Source organism: Kalmanozyma brasiliensis (genome assembly GCF_000497045.1).
Source record: "Kalmanozyma brasiliensis GHG001 unplaced genomic scaffold PSEUBRA_SCAF20, whole genome shotgun sequence".
Classification (NCBI taxonomy): domain Eukaryota; kingdom Fungi; phylum Basidiomycota; class Ustilaginomycetes; order Ustilaginales; genus Kalmanozyma; species Kalmanozyma brasiliensis.
The window spans coordinates 120,713-129,747 of NW_015961960.1; the positions used below are offsets into that span (position 1 = coordinate 120,713).

Here is a 9,035-nt window from a genome sequence, read left to right on the forward strand (position 1 = left end):
AAAATGGAATGGACACGCACTCCTCAATCCACACTCGCACTTGCTGATCACACGATGTGTGCTTTGAATGTTGTGAACATTGCCGTGTGTGTGTGCGGGGCCCGTCTAAACACGGCAGTTGTTGATGCCGACAATGAGGATATCGCTAGCGCCGATGGCCTCGAGACGATCCATGATGGTGGCCACTTCGGCCTTCTTGACCATGCTACTGACGGCGTTCCAGTCTTTTTCCTCGAGGGGGCTGACGGTCGCCGCGCGTCTCCCTGGGGTGATCTCGAGTGCCTGTGGCAGGTCCTTCTTCTGAACATTGTACTGGCAGAGTACGTACTTGCTTGCTGCGATGACACCTCGAATCCTGGCCGTGATCAGACCGATCAACTGCGTATCCGATCTCGGGTGTGGGGTCGAACTCTTGATCAACACGGCTTGGCTAACCAGCAGGTCGGTCAAGGCGGTGAGGCCGCACGCGCGCATCGTCTCTCCGCTCTCGACCAGATCCACGATGCCATCGGCCAACCCCAACGCGCAGGCTGCTTCGACACTCCCACCGACGTATTCGATCTGCGTCTTGACCTTCTCCTCCCCTTCACCACGGGTGGCATTGACCTTTGCATCGAGCTCATCAAAGTATTTGCCTGCCAAGTAGTCGAAGCTCGTAGCAACCTTTTTGCCCACTAGATCCTCGACGTTGGTCAACCCCTTGGCTTTGTTCGCTGGCAACGCCGGATCGGGGATCTGCACCGACAACGAACACTTTCCAAAACCCAATTGCAACTCCTCGCTGATCAAACTCGATACTCGAGCACCAGCTTCCGCAACCATATCCTGTCCCGTAATGCCGAGATCCACATTGCCCTCCCCGACAAAGCGCGGGATGTCTGCAGCGGGGAGGAAGACGAGTGCAATGGGTAGGTTTTGCACGAGGGCTACATCGAGTCGGTGCGCACGCTTGAATTGGATGTCGGCACCGGCGAGGATCTCAAGACACTTTTCGTACAACCGACCCTTTTTCGGGATGGCAAACAGCAATCGGCCGTTGAGGTTTTCTGCGCTGAGCAGGTTGGACATGATGAAGCCCTGCGAGATGTGTTCGATGGAGTAGGTGCGGAGTGCTGTCGAGCACGTTGGTCTGTGATGTGCGTCGAGGTCGTCGATGTGAGATTGCGAGTGGTTGATGGAAGAGCGATGGTGTTGGAGAGGGAGACAACGAAAGGTGTTGGTTGAGAGTGCTCAAGAAGATCTGCATGCCCAATTTCTTCCAGCCAGTCGGCGAAATCGGGCCAAGCACGCAAGAAATTTGGCCCTTATCATCGAGCAAAAAGGGCGCAGATCGGCGCCCACGCTTCGAGTCACTGCGTGCACGTGCCGGTGAAAAAATCAACCCAACGCTCTCGGCCAACTCCGACATGAGAAGAAATGCTTAGCCGGACCGGCTCTCGACATGTTGATGCTGGCTTTCCATCTAAGCCGTGCAGCGGACGCAGAGTGAAGCGCTCAGAAGCTGCGATGCGAAACATGCACGCGTTCAATGAAGGGTGATGGATGGCTCTGCTTTGTAGCTCTCAACACGCACGATCACCAGGAGCCGCAGCTTGACAGAAAGAAAGTGATGCGAAACGATTGTATGCATTGAATGCTGACGTGTCCAGGAATCTGCGTTTCCTTGCACGAGGACCGAGCTGGCGACTCGCAAGCAGCGATGCTAGCGAAATGCATGTGCGTTGAGTGGTGGACAGGCCACGGCTGTGTTCCGTACTCTGCGAGGTTTGCTGGACGAAGCGGCTTGGTCGGAAGGAGCGAGGCTGATGCGGCGTTCAGTGATGGTGATGGGCGTGACTGTGGCCGTGGCTGTGATCGTGTCCGTGGCTGTGATCGTGTCCATGCCCGTGCCCATGGCCGTGGTTGTGCCCGTGATCATGCCCGTGTCCATGGTGATCATGTCCATGATGCCCACACGCCTCGACCCCATCTTCCTCATGCCCCTCCCTAACCACCTTCACCGTCAACTCACCCGCCCTCGCACTCCCTCTCAACCCCTCTCCCGCACTCAACCCCCTCCCCGCCCCCACACTCACCGCCAACCTCTCCCACGTCCACCTCGTCATCTCCAACACATCCTCATCCTTCGCCCCTTCCCTCAGCACCACCGTGACGCCCACCACCAGCGCGGCGTTCTTACTCCCGTGGCTCCTCGCGCTGCTTGTCAGCACGCCATCCTGCTGGCTATGCGCCGTCGTCGGTGGGGTGAGCTGCCACACGTTTGGCGGATGAACATACGCCACCAACGGGTTCGCCTCTACGCCCTTGAGCGCGCGATGAAGCGCCTGAACATGTGGCGAATCCCTCGGTGCCGTCTGCAACAACACCTTACCAAGAGCGACAGAGGCGGGATACGCAACGTAGAACATCGCCACGCTCTCCAATCCCGCCAGCACCTTGTCCAGTGCAGCGATCTGGATGCCGTGCATCGTCAATCCGGCGAACAGCAACGATGATGCGAAGAATAGCACGGTCAAGCTGAACGGGTTGGCCAACAATGCCAGGAACGGGGATGCCAGCTGGCTGGGACGCATCAACACCGATCCGCTCCTCCCGTGTCTACCCCCAGGTGGACCGGTGGTGGAAGTGCTGATCCCGCACGCAGCAACCAACTTGGCATGGTTACCCATAACCATGTTGCTCAACACGCACGCCGCCAACGACAGCGCCAGGAGCAAATTCGGCATCTCGATGCCCACCTTCTCTGCATGCGCATGCGAATGGTCGTGTCCACTCGCCCCCGATCCCTCGCCCTCCAACAACGCATGTTCCACCGACTCCTTCAACACGTACACGCTCGCAAAGAGCAGATAGATCGTCTGGACGAAATGCAACAGCGTCGAGACGCGGTGCATTCCATACGGCCTCTTGAGCGCCGTACCGTCGGACTTGGGTGTGCGTCGACGGAGATCGGACGCGTGCTGCTCCCATTCCACCAACCAGTCCGCCACGGCATTGCCCAAGATACCCATGGCATCAAAGACCACCAGGTACCCCAAACCCGTGGCGGATAAAGAATCGACTTCTTGACCCGCCATCCACAGCGCTGCGCCCAGCCCGAAATGCGAGATGCCAAACAGAAGCAGCGGACGCGAGGTCTGAGGGATGTGGCCGAGCGCAGAGACCGTTCGCGCGTGCAGCGATCGTCGATGCGAATGGGTGTGTGCGTGATCGTGCGAATCGTGCCGATCCCGCACCTCAGACGGCGACGCATACGAGTGATCCGATGTGTACGACGTCGATGAAGTCGATCGCTCCATTCCGTGCCCACTGTGCTTCATCGTCACCGGGCTGAGTCCCGCATCGAGCATCGCCACACTGTGACGGTGGTGGTGGCCGCGTCGACTCTTGGTCGGACTTGGAGCGAGATCGTGCGGATGCGAGGCACCGAGCTGCCCCTGGTTGTTTCCGGTAAGAGCGGCAAAGCTGGCTGATCGAGGCGAGAGCGTAGCCGTGTCGGTGCTGACCGTGATCTGCGGCCGGTTCCCGCTGTTGTTCCGGCGGTGTGCGCCCGGTTGCTCTTCGCTGCTGGCGTACGAGGTCGAGGCACCTTGGTCAAAGTGGTCGCGCACCTTGGCCTGATCCGCCTCGGCTTCGGCGTCGGTCCCCGGTCGAGGGAAGAAGACGCTCAGATTGCGACTGTGCACGCGAGAGTGTCTGCGCGAATGCTCGCGTCGTTCGGCAAGCGACATCTTGGAAACGTCGACGTTGGAGGTGGCGGAGAGCGAAGCGCCATTGGCAGTCGGGCCGCTGGGGTCGCCGACACTGTCCATGTCTTCGTACAGAGCTGCATCCTCGTCGTCTGCGTCAGCGCCGTGTTGGTGGTTGTGTGCCGGCTGCTGTGCGTAATCTGACGGTGGCTGGCTCGATGCCGATGTCGACGTGGAAGCGTCTTCGACGGAAGGAACCATGACAACTACTGTCTCGATCGAGTCGTTCCCACGGCTGGCAGCGACCGATGGCTTTTCGACCTGCTGGGTCGGTGGAGGAGGAGGCGGCTCTGGGAGCGATCGGATCGAAGAGTTCGAAGACTTCTTCGCCGGTGGCCTGAGCGTGGAAGGATAGGAACCACTCGCGAGCCGGATCGAAGGTGACCTGGAGAAGCTAGTGTTGGAGCCGTTGCTGAGGGTTCTTGGGCGCGGAGGTGTCGTAGTAGCCTCTGGATCCACGGGAAGCAAGTAGGAGTTGCTCTTCGTAGCAGCAAAACCGTCGTAGCTGTGCGGTGCGTCCCCTTTCTGATGCGAAGTTGATGCTGTGGGAGATGAGGACCGGGAGGAAGCGGACGAAGGTGGACGCAGATAGGTCGAGTTCTCGCGATCCTCGTAGTCCTGCTTGATCGACCTGACCGAAAGCTGGGGCGATAGCTTGGGTGCGCTTCCTTTGTTGACTGTCTTGACTGTAGGTTGTGCGCCGTTTGAGCTCGGGGCAGGCCCGCCGTTGGCGACGTTGGCGAGACGTGATTCGGATAGCACACCGGCGTCGGCAGTTGCTGAGGGATGATTGCGGGGTGAAGTTGATCGGTTGAGAGGGAGGTTGGTGGTGCTGGCCGACAATGGCATGGGTACGAGCTTGTGCGCGATCACCTTGAGCTACAAAGTCGAGATGGGGGGCGGTCGTTCAATCGAGGTAGGGCAAGGCACGTCGTTCGGCTCGCCTTGCGTTTGTTAGACACGACGGTGCCTCGGAGAAGGTGGCTTGGACGGATGCGATGCGATGCGAAAGGGAGAATGAAGGATCCAGGAAATGGCTATGCAGAGGGGGTGGACAGGGGACAATGGTGATGAACAGCAAAGGTGGGAAGAAAGGGTTTGATGTGGGACAAGCATGCGCCGTTGCTGCTGCTGGAATAACTGATGAGGTAGCCTGTCACGCCGCGTTGGCCAAAAAGTGGGCGGCGGTCCGAGCGAGACAACTGAAGCTTACAACTTGACTTTGGCAGGCACGACCCTTTCTTCTTACTGAAACGAGAGCCGAATGAGCTCGCTGCGAACTCGGAAGTGTATGCACCGACTCAAGCTTATCCAAAGAAGACGCCGCGAAATCGACTCACAGAAGGGACGGCAGACACGTTCTTGCCTTCTTGCTGCCGACTTTCTTGGCGCGTTGGCCGGACAGATGACGCGCACACCGCCTTGACGCCTCTTCTTCTGCAGCCAAAAAGCGTGTCGGTCTCACCTCTTTTTCTTCCTTGATTTTTGGACTCACATTTTGAAGTTGGACTTTTGGCGAGGGTCGCAGCGTAATCCTAAACGTATGCTCTCTCCATGCTGGCCAGCTTCGATGAGGAAGAGGGTGCAAATGAACAAGAGCATTCCATGGAGCAGCAGTACAGTACAGAAAGACAGATGCGAGCGAGAGCAAGAAGGACAAAAGACAGCACGTAGAGACAACACAAGAGCCCACCGGGGCGACGACAGCAACAAAGACACCTCGCTACTTGCTCGGCGAGCGAAGATGCATATCCTCCAACTTGCCCTCAAGCTTCTCCACCAGCCCTGGCTCCTTCTTCGGTAGCTTCTCCGACGACCCATCCAAATTTCCTTTCACCGCAGTGCCATCCTCCGAGTCGAAGAACTCGTTGTTTTCCCCGTCCTCCTCGTCCTCGTCCTCGCTATACAGCTCTCTCTTCGTCGGAGGTGAGATCTTGCCTGCTTCACCCGCGAATGCGTTCGAGCTGTCCGTCGAATCCGACCCGCCCGTTTGGAGGGACGACTGGCTAGCCGATCGACTTTCCGAGGCGAGCTGGGCAAAGGTGCGGAACTTGGTCGAAGCGCGCACCGCTGCGATGGCCGACTTCCAACGCTTGCGGTAATTCTCGCGCAGTCCAGCCGAGATGTCGTGCGTGCCCTGCGTCTCTGCGCTGTGCTCGGTGAGCCAGGGATGCGCCATGCCCTCATCCGCCGTGATGCGCTTCTTGGGATCCACGGTGAGACACGCCTTGACGAAGTCCTTGGCTTCCTGGCTGACGTTTTTCCAATAGCGGTCGTGGAACTCAATCTTGCCGCGCTGCGTCTCGGCGGCGAGCGCTGCGGCGTCGTCGGAGCGGAACGGCGTATAGCCGCACAGCATCGTATACGTGATGACGCCCAGACTCCACATGTCCACCGCCTTGCCGTGACCCTTCTTGGCGAGGATCTCGGGCGCTGCGTAGCCGAAACTGCCGCACACCGAGGTGAGCACCTCGTCGTCGTCCTTCATGTGCGCCGCAATGCCAAAGTCGACCAGCACCACGTTGGCGTCCTCCTCCTTGGTTCGATACAGGATGTTCTCGGGCTTGATGTCGCGATGCACAATCTTGTGGTGATGTAGGTATTGGATCGCCGAGAGCACCGAACGAATGGTACGACACGCATCCAGCTCGGTGAACCGCCCGCGAGACAGGATGCGCTCAAACAGCTCGCCGCCGGTCGCCTCTTCGAAGACCAGGTAGTACTTGTCCTTGCTCTCGAACCAATCCAGAAACTTGACCACGTGCGGCTGGTCCAGACCCTTGAGCACGTTCATCTCATCCTTGACAATCTCGTCGTGCCCGCGCAGGATACGCTTGCTGATCACCTTGACCGCCACGTTGATGGGCGGATCTGCTGCTTTCCATGTCGCCGACCTGACAATACCGAAGGTGCCTTCGCCTAGCGTCTTGTTGAACGTGTACTCCTTCTTCTTGACGTACGATTCTGGCTGTTTTGCGAGCGGGTTGTGGAAAGGCATAGTCCGCTGTGAGTCCGAGATCCAGGTCCGTGATCGAGCAGTTGACGAGCAGCGAGAGAGCGCCGAAGTGTGTGGACTTGCAAATCCTTTGAGGGCAGTAAGATGGATGCGGTCGTGATCCGAGCTGGGCCGTTCGGCTGCTAACGAATGTCCAGGTGTGTCGAGCCAGGGGACATATGCGAGATCCGAGAGAAGCTTATGAAGGCGAGCGGGCTCGAGGTGGGGCGTTGATAGGAAGAGGCCAGGAACGAGATCGATCAACAACGACACAATGAATGGTAGGAGATATGAGAGATGATCAAGGGGAAAGGAGGAGCGTGTGTGTGTATGAGTTGTCTGAGTCAAGTCACAGCGGCGGCGGGGTAATCGTTGATGATGCGGTCATCTTTCAAGAGCCAACAAGGAAATTAGAGCTGCTCTGCTGCCTCAAAATTATTGACCCTGGCGCGCGCATTGGCCAAGTCGCCGTCGGAAAGAGACCGCAGGCTCAGAAAACTACGAGCCTCTGCTCACCGGATCAGCTGCTCCGGCCTCTCAACTATAAGCAACGGTAGCAAGGAGGTCATGCCGCAGACACATCACATTGCACGCAATCACACGACACCGACGCACTCCTTGCCCAGTATCGAGTCGGTGCGGTCCGTCACACTGAGTACGCGTGCGGATGACCCGGCCCAGCAAGGTGGTGAGTAATGCGAATCGACTCGCTCCTCACGCGATACGCTCCAAATTCAGATGATTGCCGAACAAAGAACAAGAAGAATTGGTTCAGGGTCCTCCTCTCGCACGCGCCATCATCGGATCATCCAACTGTGAGTGACTTTGGCTCTTCTCATTCAACGGTCATACGATCCACCTTCCAAGACCATCACATTGCCGGCTTGTTTCCGATCACACCAAATTGGCGTCACGGCACACGGCACAGCCTCTCATCTCAACTCAGGCTCGAGGGAATACGCGCGACCAAGGGTTGCTGTCCGAACAGCCGTCGGATCGGATCGGAAAGCATCGCATCAGCCAAGCTCGAATCGGCTTCGGGCCGTGCCGTCCACATTCAGTGAACACTCTCACGGATTGAAACACGTCTCGAGGCGAGGAAAGTCAAGGCTCCATGTCTAGCTCAGCATCAACCTCAGCATCAGCGGACGAGGAGCGAGCGGCTGCGTTCTTGCAAGAGTCGCTCCAGTTCAGCAGCCACAGCCACCGCCCCAACCCAGCACGCCCGCACGTCACATTGACCTTTGCTCAATCGCAGGATGGCAAGATTGCAGGAGCGGGCAAGGCGCAGCTGGCGCTCAGCGGTTCCGAGAGCATGCTCATGACCCACACGCTGCGCACGCTGCACGACGGTATCATGGTAGGCATTGGCACGGTCCTCAACGACAATCCTCAGTTGAATGCACGTCTGCTCTGTAGCCCGCCTGCCGTGTCGCAACTGCCGAGACCCGTAGTGCTCGATTCGCTGTTGCGCATGCCCCTCGACGCGAAGCTGATGGCCAATTACGCGGCTGGTGTAGGGCGCAAACCTCTCATCATTGTGTCGAGCCAAGCCGACCCGGACAAACGCAGTCATCTTGAAAGCTCGGGAGCCGAGGTGATGCAGGTGCAGGGGAGCGCCGCATCAATGGGTCAGCTCGACTGGACCGAGACGCTCGCAGCCATACGCAAGGCAGGCATCACTCGACTCATGGTAGAAGGCGGCGCTGCTGTGATCGACAGCCTCTTGCAGCAACCACAGCTGATCGATACCTTGCTTGTGACGATTGCACCCATCACGGTAGGGCCCAACGGCTTCGGTCCTACTGCCAAGCTGCCAGGCGACTCTGATGCATCATGGCCAGCGCCAAGTCGAGCTCAGTTTGGCAAGGACGAGGTGGTGGTGTGGCATCGCCATTAACGTGTGGCTTGGCTGCCAATCCCCCAATCAAGACAATGTGCCACTCGGCTAGTCGGTCGTCTATTGTTGTTTGTCAAGCGCATTGTTGTGTGTCGGCCTCTCCTTCTGCCCTCTGCCCTGGAACGCCGATGGACAATGGGCAACGACCCTCGCTTGGGTGACAGTTCTGTGTCATCAGCGGTTACATGCGCTTGCAGCATGGATCCCGAGTGCACCACAATGCACGCATTGCCCCGGAACCACCTACGGATTGAGTCCGACAGAAGGGTACTGTAGGATCCCATGGGCAGGCTCAGCGCGGTCCATCGTGCTCCGTCGGTTGTTCCGACTTGGGGTCGCCTATCGAGCTGTCTGGCCTAAATTGATTCGCTTTTGTCTGCTCTCGAGACCT

General features: G+C 58.3%; 3 protein-coding genes across 3 annotated transcripts; 1 reads left to right on the forward strand and 2 right to left on the reverse strand.

Annotated features, from left to right (window-relative positions):
* Positions 1-105: 105 nt before the first annotated feature.
* On the reverse strand, positions 106-4,598 carry PSEUBRA_003138 (ATP phosphoribosyltransferase, catalytic domain protein; the record flags this gene model as incomplete). The annotated part of the gene is made up of 2 exons (XM_059465010.1): positions 106-1,112; positions 2,012-4,598. 2 exons carry the CDS (start codon positions 4,596-4,598, stop codon positions 106-108), a joined length of 3,594 nt encoding a protein of 1,197 aa, XP_059320662.1.
* An 874-nt stretch (positions 4,599-5,472) lies between these two features.
* PSEUBRA_003139 (Protein kinase domain protein) lies at positions 5,473-6,747 on the reverse strand (the record flags this gene model as incomplete). Its single annotated transcript, XM_016436292.1, has 1 exon — positions 5,473-6,747. One exon carries the CDS (start codon positions 6,745-6,747, stop codon positions 5,473-5,475), a length of 1,275 nt encoding a protein of 424 aa, XP_016292311.1.
* Positions 6,748-7,858: 1,111 nt separating this feature from the next.
* On the forward strand, positions 7,859-8,644 carry PSEUBRA_003140 (Bacterial bifunctional deaminase-reductase, C-terminal; the record flags this gene model as incomplete). The annotated part of the gene is made up of 1 exon (XM_016436270.1): positions 7,859-8,644. One exon carries the CDS (start codon positions 7,859-7,861, stop codon positions 8,642-8,644), a length of 786 nt encoding a protein of 261 aa, XP_016292312.1.
* Positions 8,645-9,035: the final 391 nt, after the last annotated feature.